Source organism: Phalaenopsis equestris, unplaced genomic scaffold (assembly GCF_001263595.1).
Source record: "Phalaenopsis equestris unplaced genomic scaffold, ASM126359v1 Scaffold000256, whole genome shotgun sequence".
NCBI classification, from domain to species: Eukaryota; Viridiplantae; Streptophyta; class Magnoliopsida; order Asparagales; family Orchidaceae; genus Phalaenopsis; species Phalaenopsis equestris.
In genome coordinates, this window is record NW_018164698.1 from 645401 (window position 1) to 668388 (window position 22988).

Below are 22988 nucleotides of genomic sequence, written 5' to 3' on the forward strand. Positions count from 1 at the left end.
CGGCCCCGGGGGGGCGCCGGGACGAGATCGCCGACGGGCGAGTCGATTTAAGCCAAAATCGTGTGTGATGCAGTGAGTGCGTGAAATGCGGCGTTCGCAAGTAATCGAGTCACAAAGGGTTCACCTAAGGCTGTTGATCCTATAGGAACTCATTTTCAGACCCTCTACATGTTGGTCTTTAGCCCTTGCAACTAGAAGTTGAGTGCTTGAAACCACTCATGCGAGTTCTTCACAAAAATGAGTCAAGAAGTGGCTTGAAGTTCTACGGGAGGTGAGCTCCATTACTAGTCCACTAGGATGGTCAACAAGGAACTCCTAAGGCTAGATTATCGGTTATGGAAGTAGGAGACTAAGACCTCACTAAAAATGAGGTCAACAAGCCCTAGCTACAAAATTACAGCTCCTAATAAATAACAAGCATAAGTAATCCTTTCAATTAGAAAAAAACATTACTGTCCAATGCATGGTAATTTCCTAAACTATCTTAGAGTTCAGCTATAATTTAGCTGCTTCTGTAGTAGAGCAACATCTTCGGGTTTAGGCCTCACTAATATAAACATAGGAAGAGAAGCATAAATAAACATATAAAAAAATCATATTTCATAGTTTTCCAACTTCTATTTAACCAATGTCATCCCCTTGATGAAAATTAAAAAAAAAATTCATTCAATTCATATAATAATATTAAAGTCATCAAAATGATTAAAACCCAACGGTTGTGCGAGAATCAGACTGGACCTGGGACTTGAACCAATTAGACAGAGGAACCGGCCCTCAAACACTTGCAAGTTTAATTCAAAAACCATATTCAAGAAAATAAACCAAGTAAATAGAAGCAAGGACTTGAGGGCAACTAAAACAATATTGTGAAATTATGTGTTTCCTATTTAGATTTATCCTCATTTATTCTCTATTATTATGTTTGCAGTTCTTTCCTTATGTATTTGTTAGTTGGCTACTCCTCATGAAGAAAAATCTGAAACCACACAAATTTTTCAATCATCCAGTAGCATGATTTTTACTCCATTTCTATGCAAAATTCAAATTCTCAAACTGATAATGCAAATGAAAACTCGAACTCTATCATTGAAACCTACCTTATAAAGAATGATATCATTCATGTAAGTTTATGCATTAAAACTCCTTAATAAAACGGGATAACTGAGATAAAGAATAGACATCTCCTTAAGGTATCAAAGTTTATCATGCTCTCTTATAATGTCCCAAAAAAATTCTGAAGAGATCTCGTACTAACAGTAATCTACCTCATTAATAAAATGTCAAGTTGAGTTATTGCTTCAAAGCCCCTCTAGATAATTGTGACGAGAAAATACCTGCATGCCTAGGGTTGTAATTGAGCTGAGTCGAGTCGAGTATATCATAGTTTAGACTTAGCTTGGTATAATTATAAGTTGTTCATGTTCAGTTTGAGCTTGTGTCGAGCTTCCATATATTGTTCAAGCTTGACTTGTTTAAAATTTTCAATGTTTGAACTTAATTTGATTATGACAAATGAACGACTAACTAATCGAGCTAATAAACAAATTAAAAATTCAAACGAGTATCTAGATTTTCATATAAAAAATAAATAAATAATTTCACAAATTTGATCGCACCTAATAATTTATTGATTATATAAAAATGAAGGGTAAGTCATAAACCATGATTATATGAGATGTGATCTCTCATATTTTTGCATGATCATACTTCCAAGTTCGCATCCAATTCCAACATTCAGATGAAGGTGTTGATCTTCCTATAGTGATATGCATTTGTCATTTTCCTAGCTTTTTTGAACAATTTGGTGGATGTATTTTATATTGAGTTGTTGATCCATTCTTATTCTTAATTATGTATAACTTACAATGATTACACTGCAATTTCTCAACACCACATTTTAATCAGGTGAGATTTATGAGATTGGAAATATACGAGAGACTAGAGTTTTAGAGATCCTTGCACACCATGATCTTGTTGTTGCTTGCACGCCCTAAAATAAGGTTTCATATGTTTTAGACGAAACTATGAGACACGAAACTATGATAAGCTGAAGAGAAAGTGATGTTTACGATGATTGAAAGGTAATTTTAAGGGGCATTTCATACATACCACACAAGTCTTATGTATTTTCACATCTAACACCTAAAATTTAATAAAATAAATGTCGCACAAAATTTGACCCAAAATCTATCAAATGTATCTTTCTAGGATATTCTTCTTATAAAAAAGTTATAAGTGTTATTTTTTAATTACGACAAAATACTATAACTCTATGGATGTTAGCTTCTTTGAAAATCAACTGTATTATCCTAAATTTGATATTCAGGGGGGAGAGTCCAGATGAACATCAGACTTGGGACTCCACACAGACCTAGAGTCACCACAACCCACTCAGGTTCCCTAAACTACTATGAATATCCACTGATATAAAGTCATCACAACCTATTACCCTTCCCTCCAACCATCTTGCTTCCCAAAATCCTCGGTTGAGAAAATCCAATAGGAGCTTTTAAAATAAAAAACCTTGCGTGTATACAAGGAGAAATAAATTCACTGAGTAAGACAAAGAGAAGATGCAACCACAGAATTGTCCACAATCAAACCTGAATTCACACACCTCCGAGGTTACAAGGGAAGTGGAATTTAGCGAAGAAGACCGAGAAAGTTGCACACATAATCCTATCCACGAGTGTTGCCTATGGAAAGTTATCAATTTACAAAGCATATGTATCTAATCTTGACAGTGTACCAATACCAAAGTCAATTCTTAAAGCACTTCAAACTCCATAATAGAAAAAGGAGGTAGAAGAAAAGGTCCAAGAACTTAAGCTAAATATTACGTGGACCCTTACAAAACTTCCTCCAAACAAAAGACCGATTGGATGCAAATGAGTGTTCAATATCAAGTACAAAGCAAGGCTAGGTTGATGGTCAAATGTTTCACTTAGACTTATGGGATTCTTCTCTCCTTCGTAGTGAATAAAGAGTGAGACCTGCATCAACTTGATATCAAAAATGTGTTCTTGAATGAAGACCTAAAAGAAGTGTATATGGAAATTCCCCCATTATTAGAAGATGACTCAATTAAACATCAAGTGTGCAAACTAAAAAAGTCACTATTGTCTGAAACAATTGCCAAGGGCTTGATTTGACAAAACTATAAAATAAAATGAGTACATCCAATGTCAAATGGATCATACACTTTTCATAAAAATACACAAGGAGGTAAAAAAGTGATACTCATTGTCTATGTTGATGACATGATCCCGACGGGTGACGACGACCAAGAAATTGGAAAGATTAAGGAGGTTATTGCTACTAAATTTGAAATTAAAGATCAAAAGGCAATGAGATATTTTCTGGGCATGAAAGTGTCTAAGATGGGTATTGTGATATCCCAAAGACAGTGTATCCTAGACCCATTAAAAGAAATATGAATACTAGGGTGCAAACCTACCGAGACTTCTATGGATTTCAACAAAAAATTACAGTCAGAGGGAAAAAAGACATCAGTGAAAAAAAGGTATACATAAGAGATTGGCGAGTAAGTTTCTCTATCTATCACACATTAGACTTGGCATCAGTTACTCTGTCAGCATAGTGAGTCAACATATGCACAATTCAAATGAAGATCATTTGGAGAATGTGTGTAGAATATTAATATTTGTTAAGAATACCTTGACAGAGGATTATTTTTTAAGAAATCTAATAACATGGATGTAGAGTTGTACACTGATGTTAGCCGAGTAGGAGAACTCATTGACAGAAGATCCACCTTTGGGTACTATTCCTAAGTCTAGGGAATGACATGGAGATTACGGGATGCCCGGTTGACTTGGCCAGAACAGGTCCTGGTCCCGGCCCCGGCCCCGGCCCCGGCCCCGGTCCAGCAAAAGGCTGGACCTTCATGTGAAGCGGGAATTGTCGCACCTTCCCCATCCTACTTGCATATTCTATTTCCTTCTATAGAGGGAATTCCCTTCCTATTCTATTTCCTGCATTTTTCTATCTCCTTCCAATTCTAATTCCTTCCTTTCTCTATTTCATTCCTATTCCATCTCTTTCATTTTCTATTACTTATTGTTTCTATCTACTAGCACCTATTATATATAGGTTACTTTGCTTGCTTAAAAGGGTCGTGATTTTGTCGTTGATTTCAGTTTGCTGCCTCTAAGGTGTTTCTCCCTTCCTAAGTCTGTATCCGGCGGCGAGAAGGTGCTGCAGCTGTAACTGATGTGAGGTGGTAACTATCTCAACTCGTTTCATCTCTTCCGACTGTTGTCCAATCCACCGCCAACTTTTCCCGCTGTTGTCCAGTCCACCACATAAGTAACATCTAATTTTAGCCATAAGCTCTTAGGATTTCAGCTACCAAATCACAGTTCAGGAAAGAAAACAAAATGCAGAAGCACTTTTTTAACTTCTCTCTCACAATAATATCTAGCAGCTAAGTAGCAATTCAATAAATTAAGTTAAACAAAGAACGTGGAAACAGCAACCATTGAAAATCTTTAAACAACAAATCTTGGAAATTGAAAAATAAATAATAATCAAGGAAAAGAAGTGACAGCTCATTACTCTTTGGCTTTTCTGTGGACCATACTCAGATGGGTCGAATGAATCATAGTGAGAAGCATACTTCTGTCCAATCTCATATCGAAGAATATTGAAGGCCTGAAACATGGTCATAGCCCTGAATATTACTTAGAAAGTTTCAGAATCATTATAAAGTTATGAATTTCTTTCACTAGGTATGAGAGCAATTTCATTCACTATAAAATGGAACAAAACGCCATAACCAGTAAAATTATAAGAGTTCATATCATTGTTTTTATTCAAAACAATGAATATCAATAAGAACTAGAAAATAGCTAGTGTGCTTTATTCCAAAGAGTAAAAAATTTATGCAATTCTATGAAAAATTTTAATAGGAAACATGAAAATAGAAAATAGAATCAACTAAATTATAAGAGTTCATATCATTGTTTTTATGCAGAAAAATGAATATCAATAAGAACTACAAAATAGCTAGTGTGCTTTATTCCGAAGAGTAAAAAATTTATGCAAGTCTATGAAAGGTTTTAATAGAAAACATATGAAAATAGAAAATAGAATCAACTATTAGAGATATAAGGGTCTATCTATGCAACACAACATGACACAACCCGGATATGTATACGCGGCAAAATCAGAGAGTACGACATGACATACCATGGGCAGGATGTTAAAGGAACTTCTAATCGTTAGTGAAGGTGCTTCAAACAAAATTATATAAGATGCATAAAAATATAGGGCTTGCTTGGGATCAATTTTATTATTTGTTTTCGATTTTTTCTTTTATTTATTTTTAAATTTGTTGTGTGAGTTTCTTTATATATTTTTGTTTTTTTTGTTTCTAAAAACAAAATAACATGTTCTTGAAAACACACAAAACAAAATTTAAGGGCCCATTTGGCATTTTTTTTAGTTTTGTTTTTGAAAATATGTTTGAATAGTATAATTTCTATATGCTTTTTTTTTTTTTTTTAAGAAACAGATCACTTTACTTTTAAAAACACCTACAAGATATTTTGAGTATTTTTAAAAACAACTACCACAACTATACGTGCTTTAATTTAAATCAAAACATAAAAAAAATAAAATAAAAACAAAAAATAAAAAAATAAAACACAAAAGTGATCCCAAACGAGGCCAAGTGTTTTGAGTATTTTTAAAAACAAGCATACTTTCATCAAATAGCCAAACATGTTTTGTTTCAAATTAAAAAATAAATAAAACAATAAAAAATAGAAAATAAAAACAAAAGTAATCCCAAATGGCCCCTTAACATTTAATTTAATGCAACAACTACCATTCATATAATCCATTGCAAACTCAAGTAGAGCTGAATCTTAATCCTCACATTAATTCTCAATGGGCCATGAGTTTTGAGTATTTTAAAAACAACCATCTATAATCAAATAGCTTTTATTTCAAATAGAAAATAAAAAATAAAAGTAATCCCAAACGGCCCTTTAACATTTAATTTAATACAACAACTACCATTCATAATCCTTTGAAAATTCAGCTAAAGGTCTGTTTGGGACAGCTTTTTGGCTACTTTGCTTTCCAAGCCTTCATCGCAGTTGTGTTTGGGGAACTATTTTATTGCTGTTTTCTAAAAATTTATGTGGTAGAAAGCTGCTTCTTTTCAAACTAACCTATTAAAGTGTGATGGTTGCTAGAAAGCTACGGTGATTTTTTAAAATTAAATAAATTTGTAATAATCATCGCAACTTTCTGAACAATAGTTTCTTCTGCAGCAGCTACCCCAAACATACCCTAAATCTTAAGCCAAGTTAAACCTAACATTAATTTTCAAGGCTTTTTAATACATTATAAGATAAGATAGGTGAGTTGAACCAAAGAATTTCTTATTTTTAGAATTGAACTTCCCTCATGGGCAAATCTGGCATTTGCATGGGCTACAAAATTCTTCATTCGTTTGGTGAAGAGAGGTATAACAAGTCACATTTCACTCATTTCTAAATAATATAAGAGCTAAAAAATGCGTTCGTGTAGAACGTTTTATCGGAGAGATTGGAGAATCAACCCAATTCTCAGGTATAGTCCAACAGCTTTAATGTTGCCAAGCCTAGCCGCTACACAGTCGCATACTTCACATAGCATGACAGCAAGATGGTTAAGGAATGCATGGAAAAACAAAAAACTGATTAAAAAAAAACATTTCAAGACTAACTATCTTAAAGTGCCGGAGTGAAAAATGTTATCCACAAATAGTGCAAAAAGAAGAGTCTCCCTCTTAATGGCACACAGGCTTGTTTATTTTCTCAATCAGAAGTTGTACCTTGAATCAGGGACCATCATTGCATGGGATAAATGAGGGGAATTGAAGAATTTGAAATAACGTGAACAAGAAAAAAAATATAAGAAAATATATTAGGGAAGAAATATGAAAATAATTTGTTCTGTTTCCAACTTCATATTTTCTCTTTATCATTGAGGCTGTAATTGGTGGACAAAAAGGATGATAACTTCACATATGATTTGTATATATGAAAATAGCCTACATGGATAAGGCCCCGTGCATAATCCCTCCTCAAATTTTGTGTTAGTGGAAGCTTCATTCTAGATAATGATTTCTATATGTTAAGAAAGGTAGAGGTAGGCCTAATAAAAAGATTAAGGCATTGCATAAAAATTTATCTTAATTTATTAGAATAAAATGATAATATGACACTCAATAGAACACAATGAATAAAAAGAATTTATGGAGCCAACCTCACTTCGGGTCCGTTTGGGATAACTTATTTGGTGCGGTGACGTTTTGAAAACACACCTGACCTGTTTAGGTAAACTGCGTTTTGACAGCTTATGCGTTTTCAAAAAGCTGAAAACAACGTTCTCGCACCGCACCTATCTAGGTACGGTGGCAGCTTTCTGGCAACGTCTGGCTTTTTCAAAAAAATAAAAATTTGTAATAGTCATCGCACCTAACTTATCAGCAGATTATTTTTAATAAGCTTATCAGCAGATTATTCAATAAGCTGCAGCTGCTCCAAACATACCCTTAGTGAGATAAAAGCTTGTTATTGTTTGTTTTGTTTGTTGTTAACAGTCCATCGACTCTCAAATCTGATCTAAAATAATCCAATAGAGAGATTCTTTTGAATTATATTTGAAGAGTTAAGAAAATATATTAAATGCATTTGAAAGCTAGAACTAACAATGACCACAAGAGTCATTTTAACATTTTCTCCTCTTTTTTAAGATTTTATCTGCCTACGTGTATTGAACTTGGTTAAACCCAGGCATTACAATGAACAGATGAGAGGTTTAGGCATAATTTAACTGAGAAAAAAGAGACAAATAGAGAAATATTCCCGTCAACGAGGGTAAATTTCAGTATAAAAATAGGTATAATCAAGTGGATCGATATACCTCTCCATGATCTCTTGGGATCATTGTTGCTCTGGCAATCTTCTCCTCAATGTATTTTAAGGTTTCTGTTGGATCTTCAGATGCACTTAGAAATGTACCTGAACTGTTGCATGAAGAAATAACTATATGACTATAGTGCTGAGTACAAGCCTTTCAATACTCAAACAAAAAATTCTGGGCACATATAAATAGAAGGAAAAACAAAGTTATTAACCTAAAAACAAGAATATGATGTTATAAACAAATCATATAAATATAATATACTACATGCTAAAATAAGAAAAGCAAAGCCTGTTTTGATGTTATCATAAAGCTAGAATCAATAGACTTAGAACATAAGCTCATAGATCGAAGTGCAGGAACAACTAGGCCTGTCAAAAAAGGTCGTCGTCCTCGAACAACTTGTGTTCAACTTGTTAAATAGCTCATATTCGATTCATTCGTTAAGGAAGAGAGCTTAACACGAACAAAGATTTGTTCATTCATGTTTGGGTCAGTTTTTGTTTGAAATAATTAAATAATTAAATAATAATATTTATTTATATCATTTTTAAATTAATTTTTCATATGTATTAAAAAATGCTAAATATTTTTATTTTTAAAAATTATTTTGGTGGTATAATTATAAAAATATAAATGTTGGCGTTAGATATGTAAATAAATAGAATTTGGTTGGCATACATGTAAATGTCTCTAAAAATAGAGAATTATTATATAATGCATGAGTTAGGTGGTATGTATGTAAATGGAATGTGATTTAATGTTGCCGACTGGCCCGCCTTTTTGTCTTTTTTGCAATTGGCGTAAGAATTAGAGTGGCATGTATGTAAACGAGAGGGCTGCCGCATCTCCTATTTAGTCACATCATATGCAAAAGAAAAAATTCTCATTGCAATCCCAAATAAATGCAAAAACAAAAAAAATATAGAACGATTACCACTTCATGTGATCACAGATTCATGAAAAGGGGTTAATTCCTTTTTTTTATTTATAGCAAATAAAATAATGAAGGCTCTAGAGCTCAAAATCGAGCAGAACATTAGCTAATTTGAACAAGTTCGAATTTGAATCGATCTAACCACAAACATAGTATTCATAAGCTATTTCGAACATAAGTTCATTTCGAACCAAAAAAAATTTAAACGGGCCGAAAACGAACAAGCTCTAGGCTTGCTCATGTTCGGTTTGTTTACACCATTAGTAACAGCCTTACAATCTTACATTGAAAAGTCTATTTTTTATATTAGTTTGAAATTAGCCTTTAAAAAACCCTTGTGTATTTTTACATAAATAATAATAAAAGGCAAACAAGAAGAATAAAGTGAATGTTATGGCACAACCAAAATGGGTAAAATAATTATTTTTTAAAATATTTAAATAGTGAAGACCTTTGTTTTCCAAAATGGATGCGGGGCAAAAAATTCTTTTTATGATTTTAAATACACAACAACATATCCAATATATTTCTTTATTTTTTATTATCAATTCAATGATTTTTACAAAAAGATTATAATTTTTACTTACCCAAGGAATTTTCTTAAACCATCGACCACATGCAATCAACATTCAAAGCATATGCAAATTAATTTCACCAAAAAACTACCATGAGTAAGTAGTAAAGGTTAACAAAAATGCTGCGAGGAAAAATAAAGTGTAATCTGATATATCATGATTTAGCCCCCAACTGGCTTTCGTCCACTCCTCGGGTCCTCTCAATTTTTTTTAATATTTTCTCATTTGCTATCGTAAGATGAAAAAGCTCTCCCCTTCACATGTAATGGAGAAACCTTACAACACTTTCACTTGAAAGCAAGACGCAAGTCACTCATAGCACAACTCATTAGAAAATCAACCATTTCTAACGTCACTTACGAAATCCAAGATAATCCAGTCAAGAGCAACAAACAAGGGCCTTGAAAACTATGCAAGGTGTTAAGAAAAGAGATGATTTTGTTTAGGGATCACTCGCTTTAAGAATATCTCTCGAGGGTTTTCAATAGCTAGAGAGTCTCTTGTTGTTGGCCTCATTCTAAGTTCCCAATCTATCAATAGACAATAACATCTTCTATTATATTCAATAGTTAATCCGTAAAACATATTAAAAAATATGCTAGTGGTTGATTGTACATTACATCAATATCATACAAAACAATAAGTTCAATTCTAATTGCACAAACCATTGAAAATTGGCATGTGATTACTTGAATTTAAATTAAAAATAGATCATAAAGATGGCATACCTCACACAACATGATTGATTCAAATTTCATAAAATATATAATTCATGCATATTGATACTGTTGATTTGATTCAAATATTAAGATATTGTACAAGACAATTTGCTCAAATTTTAGTAATTGAAATTAATTCACCTTGATCATATTAATTTATTTCAATATTAGGTCATATCATATGGTAGTATATATATATTGTAAGATCAATTTAGTTAATTATCATAATCTCTGAACTTATCAAGCTGTTTAATTTATTCCATCTGAAATAAAACCTTGTCGTACAGTACAACGCCTGATCAGACTGTGTGATAGCTCTAAAATTTTCAAATTTGCTTAAAAAACTGACTTTCAATTTTATTTGTTTGTGTGCTGGCCATCTTAATATTCCTAAAACCAAAAAAAGACAATTACACATGGCTCAAAAATAAATATTATACTTCTGCACTTTGAAGAATGAAGATTGATCTTGACAGCGGCAGAGCTAACTTGAGTTAATTGGGCCATTGAATTCTCTTAAAATATAAATGTGTTCCAACGTGTCTTTTAATCTTAATATGCTAATTTAAGCTTGACCTAAAATAATTTGGCTCGCACCTACATCAACCTTAATCAATAATTTTAGTTTGTGTCAAAATATATTTGTAATTATCAAAACATTAATTATAAGCTTAAGCACAATGAGCTAACATGAACCAGGGTCATAACAAATATGATGATGTCAATAACATGACTGTATCCAAGAAAAAGTAAACATGAACTCTTAAAAAATTAAGCTAGACTATAACATGAAGAATGTCATACTGTGTAAATAAACACAGGCACAGTTGTCAAAAGAAAGTAAATTATCATGTGTTGGAACATTCACATTGACAAAGAGAGAGTTTATTATCTTTATATTGAACAAAAATCTCGCACATACATAAATAAGAGAATAACAGCTCATAAGGATCATGAAGTGCTTTACATAAAAAACTAAAAAAAAAAAGACAATGAACCCAATTAAAATGATTATACTAATGTAAGATGTATGTTAAAAAAATGCCCCTCTTCGTAACGGGGAGAAGACATTAATGCAATATAATAAACAGAAATCATGAAAAATGTCTTCTATAGTAGAAATAAAAGGAGCCCTAAGACATCAAATTTATTATGATAATTAATGGTTTGTTTGATCATTCTCATCAAAAGGGAGAAGATAGAAAACTAGAATGGCTAGCATCAGCTTTAATAGCAACAATAGATATCATCCATAGTGGAAAGTTGGGTGACCAAAACGGTGGCGATGTTGAATCTCTACATTACTAGTGGCAGCTGACACAAGCAATGTCAGTGATAGTGCCTATGATTGTCGTTAGTAATCATGACAATGGTGGATGTCGAGAACATTGCCAGTGACAATATGTGCCAACCTTGGAGGTTACAACAAAAACAATCTTTGGTGGCAACAGTGGGCATGGTCTTTGATAGCAATTGCGGACAGCAACCTTAGTGCAGCAAAGGGCACCATTGATATTGACGATGGCGGGCATCAGAGATTGTAGCGACGACAGACATTGTTGATTTTAAAAAAAATAATAATAATAATAATTCAATATAAACATTTAAGAAAAAAATGAAAATGCAATACAGTGCATTCATGAGTGCATAGCACAGGCTGTCCGTGCCCATTATTAAGGGGAAGAGGCAAGAAGCTGACCCTTAATGCATGCACGTAAGGTCATTTATGGGTTAAAATAAGCCATTTGAGATGTTTTGAGACCACTCAGTTTTGGCTTTTTGGGAATTCTGACACTTGAACAATTTAATGCTGAATTTTTTGACAGTTACTGCATGAAAAAAAAGGTGTCAACTTGACTAAAGCGAGAGAATACAACCAAGAAATAATTACTTAATTAATGACACCAATGGAATGTTTTCTGATGAAATTAATAATGATCCCCGACACTGGCAACATCTAGGATTCCTCAAACAATGTCAGGATTATTTCTCAATACTACTTGATAATGATTCTCTCTCTACATGTAAAAATTTATAAGCAAACAAAATTAAGGTAAGCATTATTTCTCCAAGCCTAATGAGTGCAAATATTCTTTGAAAGAATCAAAGAACCTAAATTAGATCTAAGTTTTGAAAGTTAGTTGTATGAGGTGAATAAAAACATTAAAATCAAATATATTACCACCCTACATGAGAAAAGATGTAAGCAAAAATTATAAAATCAAATAAAATATTTTAGAATATGTACCAAATTTTAGCCAAAGCATAGCCACCAGTGAAATCAAGTGCAATATGTAATGTTAGTTTGTGCATCATAGAAGTATCTAAAAGCTCAAAGTGAAAAAGATATAGCATTCACTATGAAAATTTTCAGGGAACCAAACGAAAATAACAAAACACCACATGCTATGGATGAAGCAAACATAAAATTCACCAAACCAATACTGCCATCATTCTCAAATATAATGCCATCACAGGCAAATTATTATTCATTAACATATCTTTAATTTTGATGGTACTTCATGGTTTACCGTTTCATTCACATCGAAGAAGTTAAGTTTTGAAAGCGCATTCTCTAGTAATTGATAGTAGAAATAGATGGTCGTGCATGCACAAACAAGATTATAAAACTGCTCTCATTAAATAAGTAGAAAATTTGTATTGGAGGAATTGAAAAGAAAAGGAAGATCTAAATACATCGAATGCAACTTGTTCAAATAGATTTACTGACAATAATTTTACACAACTTCCAGGGCCAAAAAAAAAATGAATGCTAAATGAAATTTTCAAAAGTTCAAACAAAATAATTTCTTAAGGTTAATAATGATTATGACGACAGTATTATAAAAACAACGTTGAAAGATAGTGCTCCTACATAATGAAAGCCTTTGTCCATTAATAAAAACATGGAAAAGGATTTGACCTTGTTCTTATCCCTTTTGTGCTCTCCTCAGTTTCTCCCTTGCGCAGGGCTAGGGAGGATGGTTTTAGCTTTGACCTGGCAATTTTTATTATTGCCTGACATTGCTCTGCTGTTGCAAACTTGGGAAAATATACTGCTCGTGGTTTCCAGCTTAAAACCTGCAGCCAAGCATACAAAATGTAGAATATCAAATCCCAATGCAGAGTTTTCATACAACTTTCATGTGCATGGTTACACATTAAAAAGAAAAATTAAATAATAATTAAGTTATCAACAAGAAAATGGAAATTTGCATCAAACAATAACAGTTAAATTTCATGTTAACCAACACATAGATGTTTACAGCACATTTTTATTGCATAAAGAGAAGTAGGCAAAGAGAAATTTATCTTGGAAGGATATTATTTCTTAGGCCAATGCGTAACTTGGGATACATGGTACTAGTAGTTTCACCACATGAAAAGTGAATTGTTGACTTAGCATAGCATAGTGATCAAAAAATACATAGACAAAACCATGCTCATATTGTAAGTTCTGTTAAGTCGGTATGGAGATTTACTTCCTCATTAGTTTTCCTTATTCTCATCTAACTGATTTCCCTCTATAATGATTAGCTATGAGACATCCAGGTTATCCACATGGCCTAATCTCTTCAATTATATTTCCTAATGTTGAGATACTCTATCTTTTGTATTCAAGAAATACTGTCATTGCCGGGTCCTGACTCCTGGATGTGAAAAGTAGAGAGTTGTGTTATGTAGTGACAGACAACGTAAAATTTGTCGAAAAATTATAACATGGAACTTTTTTATCATTGTGTAAATGCTAGGGCGTCCCCTAGAAATGACACGTTGTATGACCTGAATTTAGTGAAAAGTGCGTAAGAGCAGGTACACCGTCGCCCAGATGTAGTATCAAATAAGCAAGAGTTTCCATAGTACAGACGGAAGATGGTAAAAAACTTAGTTCATGAAACTAATATTAGAATATGATCTTAGAATATAGACACTTTCATAGATAAATTAATCGAATTAATTGATATTATGATTCATAAGAAAATAAATATCTTATGTATTCAAAAAACTAAATTGGTTGGAGAAAATTCTAAGAACATTGATAGCTTAGGTTTTAAACTTTGGTATTTTACTAAGAGTGACACGAAAAATGGGGTAGGTGTAATTATAGATAAGAGCTTGAAAGATAATGTTTAAAAAATTAATAGAATTGGCTAGAATTATAGCCGCAAAGATTATTGTTAATACTAAGATTTTTAATATTATAAGTGCTTATGCTCCTTAAGTAGGTTTAGACATATGTTCTAAAAAAAATTCTAGAATGATTTAGAAGACTTAATACAAATGATACCTCTTAAAGGAAGATTTTTTATTTGAGGAAACTTAAATGGACATGTTGGTAAAGTGATAGAATATTTCAGAAATATTCATGGTGGCTATGGTTTATAAGTGATTAATGAAGAAGGTAGAATGAAGGTGATTAATGAAGAAGGTAGAATCATATTAGATTTTACTTTAGCGTATGATTTTATTATTGTTAATATTTTATTCAAGAAAAGATATTCATGGTGGCTAATATTTTATTCAAGAATGTATCTAATAAAACACAAATTGATTATATTCTTATGAGAAGAAGAGATCGTCAATAATGTATAAATTGTAGTGTCATTCCACGTGAAGATTTAAGAGCTCAACATCGATTATTAATTTTGTATTTTAAGATTAAGAGTTGTAAAATAAAGAAGATTATGAATCATTATCATATAATTAGATTGGGGCACCTAAAAGACAAATAAAATTATTTCTATTTGTAAACTTCAAGATTTCAAGATTTGGGATGTTCATGAAGAAGAAAGTCTATGTGAAATAAAGTAACAAAAAATATTAAACAAGTGACAAAAGATATACTTGGAGAATCAAAAGAAAAAATTTTCATAAATAAAAATAGTTTGTGGTGGGATGACACTGTACAAGAAAATGTAAAATATAAGAATTAATGTTATAAAAATAGGTTTAAATGTAAAGCTTAGAGAACTGAAAAAAATATAAAATAACTCGTAAAGAATCCAAGAGAACAATCTGTGATGCTAAAAATTATGCTTTTAGTGATCTTTATAATATATTAGAAACTAGAGAGGATGAAATATATATATATATATATATATAAACTAGCCAAAAAAAGGAAAAGAAAAACAAAGATTTAACTTAAATGTATTAAAGATGAAAATCAAAGTGTTTTTCTTGGAAAAATATATTCAATATAGGTTGGTGTGTTATTTTGATAAAATTTTCAATGAAATTTCTAAAATTACGATCAACCTTAGTGATCTTAATATCATTAGTAATAATAAAATGTTTCATTTTTACTGTCGCATTAGTAAAAAATAAGTTGATGGGGTTTTAAAGAAAATCAAGGATAGAAAGTCTGTAGAATCTAATGATATCCCAATTGGAGTGTATTAAAGATGAAAATATATTTTCTTTCTTGGAAAAGGATATTCAACATAGGTGGTGAGTTATTTTGATAAACTTTTCAATGAAGTTTCAAAAGTTACGATCAATCTTAATGATCTTAATATCATTAAGAAATAATAAAATGTTTCATTTTTACTGTCGCATTAGTTAAAAATAAGTTAAATAGGCTTTAAAGAAAATAATGGTAGAAAGTTTGTAGAACCTGAAGTGTGGAAATATTTATGAGATTTGGGAGTTTCTTGACTTACTACATTCTTTAATACTATTTTAAAAACTAAAAAGAAGTTTGAGGTATCGAGAAAGAGTATATTGGTCCCCATTTTTAAGAATAAATAGGATGCACAAAAGTGTGCAAATTATAAAGGAATTAAGTTGACGTGTCGTACTTCAAAATTATGAGAGAAGGTAAATTGAAAATAGATAAAACATATTACAGAGATTTCTCATAATCAGTTTGGATTTATGTCGAGCAGATCGACTATGAAAGCTATACATTTATTGAGAGGTTTGATGGAGAAGTACATAGAGAATAAGGAGGATCCATATATAATTTTTTTTTTATTTAGAAAAAACTTACGATAAGATTCCAAGAGATACCCTTTGGAGAGTTACTTTGGAGAGTTATAGAGAATATAGAGAATAAAGGTGTTGATATGACTTATAATCAAGTCATTAAAGATATATGTACTAGAGTTGTTACTTGCGTCCGAACAGAAGTAGGACTTACTAAATATTCTCCTCTTTCAGTTGGATTACATCGGGATCAGCTTTAAGCCCATATTTTTTTGTTTTAGTTATGTATGCTCTTACTGGACATTTACAAGAGGATGTACCTTGGTTTATGCTTTTCGTTGATGATTTCCTTCTTGTGAATAAGACTAGGGAAAAAACATAGAAAAAACTTGAATTATGAAGGTCTACATAGAAGTATAAAGGCCTTCGTTTGCATAAAACTAAAACTGAATACATGGAATGTAATTTTAGTAGTGGTAGCTCTAGTGATAGAGTTTTAACTATAGGTGATCAAATTACTAAAAGGTGTGAACGTTTTAGATATCTCGGATCTATTCTTCAAAGTGATGGTGATATAGATGGGGATGTTCTTAGTAGAATTCAAGTTGGTTGGTTGAAGTGGAGGAATGCTTCGGGCCTATTGTGTGATAAAAAAGTATCGCTTAGACTGAAAGAAAAATTTTATAAAATATTGGTGAGACCTGCAATGCTCTATGGCACAGAATATTGGCTTTAAAAGAGAAGCATAAAACTAAGTTAAGTGTTGCCGAGATGAGAATGATTAGGTGGATGAGGGGCTTTACACTTAGAGACAAAATGCGAAATGAATATATCGGTGATATGAATGGTGTAGCTCCAGTGGAGGACAAAATTAAAGAGAGTCGTTTTAAATGATTTTTCCATATTAAACGTCGACCATCTGATGATACGGTTCAGAGAGTAAATGGTTTAGATTCAACTTATGTTAAGAAAGGCAGAGGTAGACCTAGGAAAACTTGGGCATATTGTATAAAAAATGATCTTAATTTATTAGAATTAAATTAAAATATGACACTCAATAGGACACAATGGAGAAAAAGAATTCATGTAGCTGACACTACTTAGTGGGATAGAGGCTTGTTGTTGTTGTTGTTGTTGAGACACTCTATCACCCGATAATATCAATAAGATGACATGAGGGGGCGGACTTGCATTGTATAACAGTGGGTGGATGTTTTCACAATGAAAATAAAGGAGCAAGGCAAAAGGACATAATCCAAATGAGGCAACATTAGCTAGTTGAAAAAGGAATTGTCAATAGAAAAACAATGGATATAATTCAAATCAAATAGAGGAATGTGCAAATGTTGCAAGTAAAGAGATCTACAATACAATAGTTCTTAATAAATATAGTTTTATGGAGCCTTCGATTATTTACTCGGAGTTTATGATTGACAATTCTTTGAGGGATTGCAAGAAGCTTCATCTTGTTAAAGGCGAATCCAATCCTTTTACATCATGAGGGTTGATGATGTGAAAATCGAGACCATAAAAAATGCTATGTAATAGCTTCAAAATATGAGACATGCTCCAAGCTTAAAGAGTAACATGAACCTAATTGAATACCTAAATGAAGCAGATTGCTTTTGAGCTTATGTACCAAAAGTGTTATGGTGAAAGCATGGCCAAGCAATAATAGGACCATGTGTATGTGTTAAACACCAAAATAGTGGGAAAAAAATATGATTTTTTTTTTTTGCTATTTATTCTAGAGGTGTAGCATGAGATAAAGTTTATCAAGTAGGAGCTTTCAAAGGGCGAGATGACATTGCAATAAAAACTTTAAGCTTTGTACAACTGGTTGAATTCAGAGTGACTGAACGATGATATAACATTAACAAAGAAAATATCTCAATCAACCCAAAGGTTGATTAAGACGGGTGCCACCAAAAGATGATATGTCTCAAAGGATTGCACATTAAGGATTAATCACCAAGTGGAAGATTATAAAACTAGTGCAAAGATTTATTTCATTATTAAATATCCTTATTCTCCTCAAATTGGTTCCATTGATATGTGAATAAATAATAAATTTTATAGATTTATTCATATGGCCTAATTTCTTCAATTCAATTATATGATTCATAATTTCAGGATCCTTCACTAACAAATACTATCCATCGAAGGACGTGATCTGGTTGACTTAAGCTTTATACAACAGGTTGTTTTCAGAGTGAAAGAAAAGAATGTTAAAAGAAACTTGTGGCTTGGGACTTTTTGTTTGCTTTTGCGAATTTGTTTTCTATAAGTGAAATTTAAGAGAGAAATTAAAAGCGGGATGATAATAAAAAAAGCTAGTGAGAAAAAAATAACAAAAAAATAATAATTTTTTTTAGCAACGTGAACATTTATATGCTATGATTTGACTCTAGATTAGTGTAACTAATCTCTCAATATGAATGTAGATGAAGGTAAATTTCATTAAATCATATAAATCTCTAGTCTTGATTTATTTAATGTTTCTCCTTGCAAAAAGCTTTATTTCTTGCAATTTGTTATGTCACTAACCCAACGCACACTTCTCCCCAAAAAGGTTCTTCAAGCATAAAACACATTGCAAGTTATGTCAAAACCAAATGACAATTAAAGGTTTATTTGGTTGGGAGTTATTTAGATGCCAGTGAAGTCTTTTAAATATTGCCCGTTTAATTTGGTGTTAATTTAAGAATACACTATGATATTTTACAAGAGGTCAGTGAGAAAGATATTGCTTCATATAAATGTCAATAGTTTAGGACATAGATGACATTTATATGAGAGTTATCTAAAGATATTCGCAAAACAAACAACAGGCATCTTCAAATAACATATCGTGACATTGCAATGTCTATGAACCAAACCGCCCCTAACGTCTAGTAGTATAAAAAATGAAGTTATCCTGGAAGATTAAATATAAGGATAAACAAGTTAGAGCTTCCTCCAACCATGTCAGAACACAAGACAACGCACGCCAAAGTAATATCAGTTTTGCTAGGATTGAAGGCAGGTGGAGAAAATGAAAATCAATCGCAACAAGTTTTAAAATTTTGTGAAGGTGCGAGTAGAGTTTAAAATCCTTATTGATTTCTAACTGCGTCTAATCCAAATCTAATAAACTCATCAGTTCACTGTTTAGAATAACTGATCCAATTCTAAGACAGAAACCCGGGTTCACTCATGGAAGCAATGTACAACACCAAGAAGAGAGTATACTAAGAGCATAAAAATTTCAATTTTCCTTTTTTACAGTGTTTGGGCCGTACTGACCAACTAATTGACAAGACTGCCCAATCATTCATCGTTATCCAAAGAAGAACACGGGGTTTTAAACCACGAAGGAGAAAATGCTAGAAAGCCATGTTTGTAAATGGACGTAATGTACGAAGCCAACTAAAGTTTAACCAAACCCCTAAAATGTCGATTTCTCAATTTCGCACTATGTTAGTCACTTGCAACAACCCAATCCCACTATAAGTGTGCCAAATCCCCTGTGGTATCCTCTACAACCAAAGAAGGACGCCGATCTTTCAAATACAAAGGGAAAAGTGAATCACCTGAAAAGGAATAGAATAATAGCGAGGCTCTCCGGTTTCCCCGTGGGGCATCGCAGCCATGTTAGCCTCTCCTCCGTCTGGAAACTCGATGAACTTGGCACGGTGGACGCTCTCACTGTCAGACGTGGGATTCAGGGAGAAGAGTATGGATCCATAGAAGCCGGCAAGGAAGAAGACGGAAGAAGAGAAGAGTGCGATGGGAAGTCCCACCTTCTTTCTCCACAGCGATCTTTTCCCACTGGCTTTCATGGTGGGATTCCCCGCCGACCGCGGTGGGGGATGACGGGTTCCGGTGCTTCTCGTTGAAGACTCGACCAATCGTACATTTTGTACATATATGATACTTTTTTCGTACATATATGATACTTTAATATTTAACTTTATTTTAAAATAAATTTAATATTTTTAGTTTATTTTTATTAAAAGTTGCCACTTGCCACATACAAATTTCCTAATTTGCATATTTAATATAATATTGAAGCTATCATTATCATTACCTTTTTAAAATCGAAATGCACATTTTCATTAAATAATTTTATAATATAAAAATATTATAAATAAAAAAATAAAATTGTGAGGAAGATTTACATACATACCACTCAGTTTAAGAATTTTTTTTTTTGGAATAATTACATTCAGACCACTCTAAACAGTGTTATTTACAAATCAAACATCCAAGTGATTTGATAAAAATAAAACATATGGGGTGGGGCTTTATTATGAATGTTGATATTTGAGTGATAATTGATAACTAGCAATGTTGGCCATGTATGTAATTGTTTTTTTTTTTTTTTTTCTTTTTTTGAGCACGTAATTTTAAATCATTTTATATTATTTTTAGTAATGTACGCATTCGAATTTATTAAATTAAGAACCACTAAAATATAATTTGAGCTTAATATACATTATTTTGTTTTTAAATATTGGGTAATGTGGAGACCCGATTCACCGTAATTTAATTAGTTTTCTAATTAAAAATCACACTTATCACTCACCTACCACATCCACCTATCGCTCACCTATCTCTCACATACCGCTCTCCTAGTTTCTATAAATAGTCTCTTATGACTTGTCATAAGTCACAAGCAGAAAGAGAAGAATAGAGGAATAAAATAGATATATGGCAAGACGTTCGACGGTGTAATTCCTCGAAGTAGTAAAATCCTCTACAGCTCCGTGGACGTAGGCAAATTTGGCGAACCACGTAAATTTGTGTGTCGCTCTGGTGTTTTTCTGCGTGCAATTTTTCTCATTCTATTTTTTGATTTATTATCGTTGTTTTTCACAACAACTGATATCATAGTTTTTTGTTCGGATCTAAGGAAAAATAATGGGCTGAGACGAAGTGATGACATCAAAGATCGAGAAGTTCAATGACACAGATTTTGCTTACTGGAGGATGCATATAGAGGACTACATCTATAGGAAGAAACTTCATCTTTCGTTACTTGGAAAGCGACCGGAAAAGATGGACTAGGCGGAATGGAATCTGTTGGATCGACAGATTTTAGAGGTTATTTGATTAACCCTATCGAGATTAGTTGCCCACAACGTCATCAAGGAGATGGCTACTGCAGATCTCATGACGGTTTTATCAGGCATGTATGAAAATTCATCGGTGAATAACAAAATGCATTTGATGAACAAGTTATTCAACTTAAAAATGTTGGAAAGTGTCTCTGTTTCTCAACACCTGAATGATTTCAATACTATCGCAAATAAATTGTCGTCTGTTGAAATTGATTTAGATGATGAGATACGTGCGTTGATATTGTTGGCTTCATTGTCAAATAGTTAGGAAGCTATGAAGACGACAGTTAGCAGTTCTGCAGGTAAATCTAAGCTAAAATATGATGATATTCGTGATTTGATTTTGGCTGAGGATGTATGTAGAAAGGATTTTAGCGAGGCCTCGTGTTCAAGTTCGGCGTTGAATGTTGATTTGAATGTTGATTCCAGAGGGGTTGATTCCAGAGGGAGATCACATGATAAGAACTCAAACAGAGGAAGATCAAAATCAAAGTATGGTCAACAGACAACATGTTGGAATTGTGGCAAGGTTGGCCACATAAAAGGAACTGTTGGAATCCTAACAAGAAGGAGAATAATGGTGTTAATATTGTATCTGATGAAATACAAGATGCATTATTGCTGGCAGTTCACAATTCTGTTAATGATTGGAAACTGGATTCAGGGGCTTCCTTCCATACATCTTCTCGTCGAGAGTTAATGCGAAATTATGTTGCAAGTAACTTTGGGAAGGTATATCTGGCTGATGGAAAAGTTATGGACGTGATGCGGATGGGAGACGTTGATATTGTACTCCCTAACAAGCACAAATGGACTTTGCAAATGTCAGACACATTCCTGAGTTGAAGAAAAACCTCATCTATGTTGGGAAGCTCAATGAAGGTGGTCATTCGGTGGTGTTCTCAGATAGCACTTGGAAGGTTACCAAAGGAGCATTAGTACTGGCTCGGGGTAAGAAAATTAACACACTATATATGACTACAGGTTTATTCAGGCGAGGACACATGAGTCAGAGGTGCATTATGGGGAAGCAGAAGAATGTCAGTATCCTGAAAAGTGGCAGAGTGCCAAAGGTAGGAAAACCAAACCTTGTAAATGTTAGAGAACCACAGAGCTATGAAAAAATCTTGCAAGATGAGAATTCGATCGAGCAAGTGGGAGCTGATGCTGATCAAGAAGGAGGAGACGGATTCCCTACCAGGGAATCAGACTTGGGAGCTGGCAGAACTTCTATCAATGAAGAAGGCATTGCACAACAAGTGGGTGTACCGGGTGAAAACTGCGTTTGATGGCAGTGAGAGGTATAAGGCTAGACTTGTTGAAAAGTGCTTTCAAGTGCTTTCAATAATAGGGGCATGATATTGCTCATGCAGTAGGAGTTGTAAGCAAATACATGAGTAACCCATGAAAGAGCTTGGTGGTACAAGACTACGTTGACGGTGATATGTCAACTTAGAGTGTTACTCGTGAGAAGCTGAAGTTGTGCTCGACTTCAGCTGGTCTTCTAGCATGAAGACCCGGGCTTTGAGTTGCGGAGGTGGAGGATATTTTGAGGAAAATGTCGTGTACAGCTAGTAGAAGATGCAGGCAATAAGTGATGCAGTTAATGTCCCACTCTCCAAGTGGGAGAATTGTTATGTAATATGACAACCCGGTCCACTGCAATTTAATTAGCTTCCTAATTAAGAATCCCACCTACCTTCCCACCTACCGCTCTCATATTTTCTATAAATAGTCTTTTATGGCTTGGCATAAGCCACCCGTAGGGGGGTAAACGAGCCCGCGCCCG

The 22988-nt window shown here is 33.0% G+C and overlaps 1 protein-coding gene across 1 annotated transcript in view; it reads right to left on the bottom strand.

Moving 5' to 3' along the window:
- Nucleotides 1–19993, bottom strand: part of LOC110024434 (probable prolyl 4-hydroxylase 9) — a 32781-nt gene extending 12788 nt beyond the window's left edge. The window contains exons 1-4 of the mRNA XM_020724395.1: nucleotides 19670–19993; nucleotides 13096–13253; nucleotides 7942–8044; nucleotides 4579–4674 (exon numbers count right to left, since the gene is read on the bottom strand). Coding sequence (XP_020580054.1) covers nucleotides 4579–4674; nucleotides 7942–8044; nucleotides 13096–13253; nucleotides 19670–19918 — 606 coding nt within the window. The 5' untranslated portion in view covers nucleotides 19919–19993. The remainder of the gene's footprint in view (nucleotides 1–4578; nucleotides 4675–7941; nucleotides 8045–13095; nucleotides 13254–19669) is intronic.
- Nucleotides 19994–22988: the final 2995 nt, after the last annotated feature.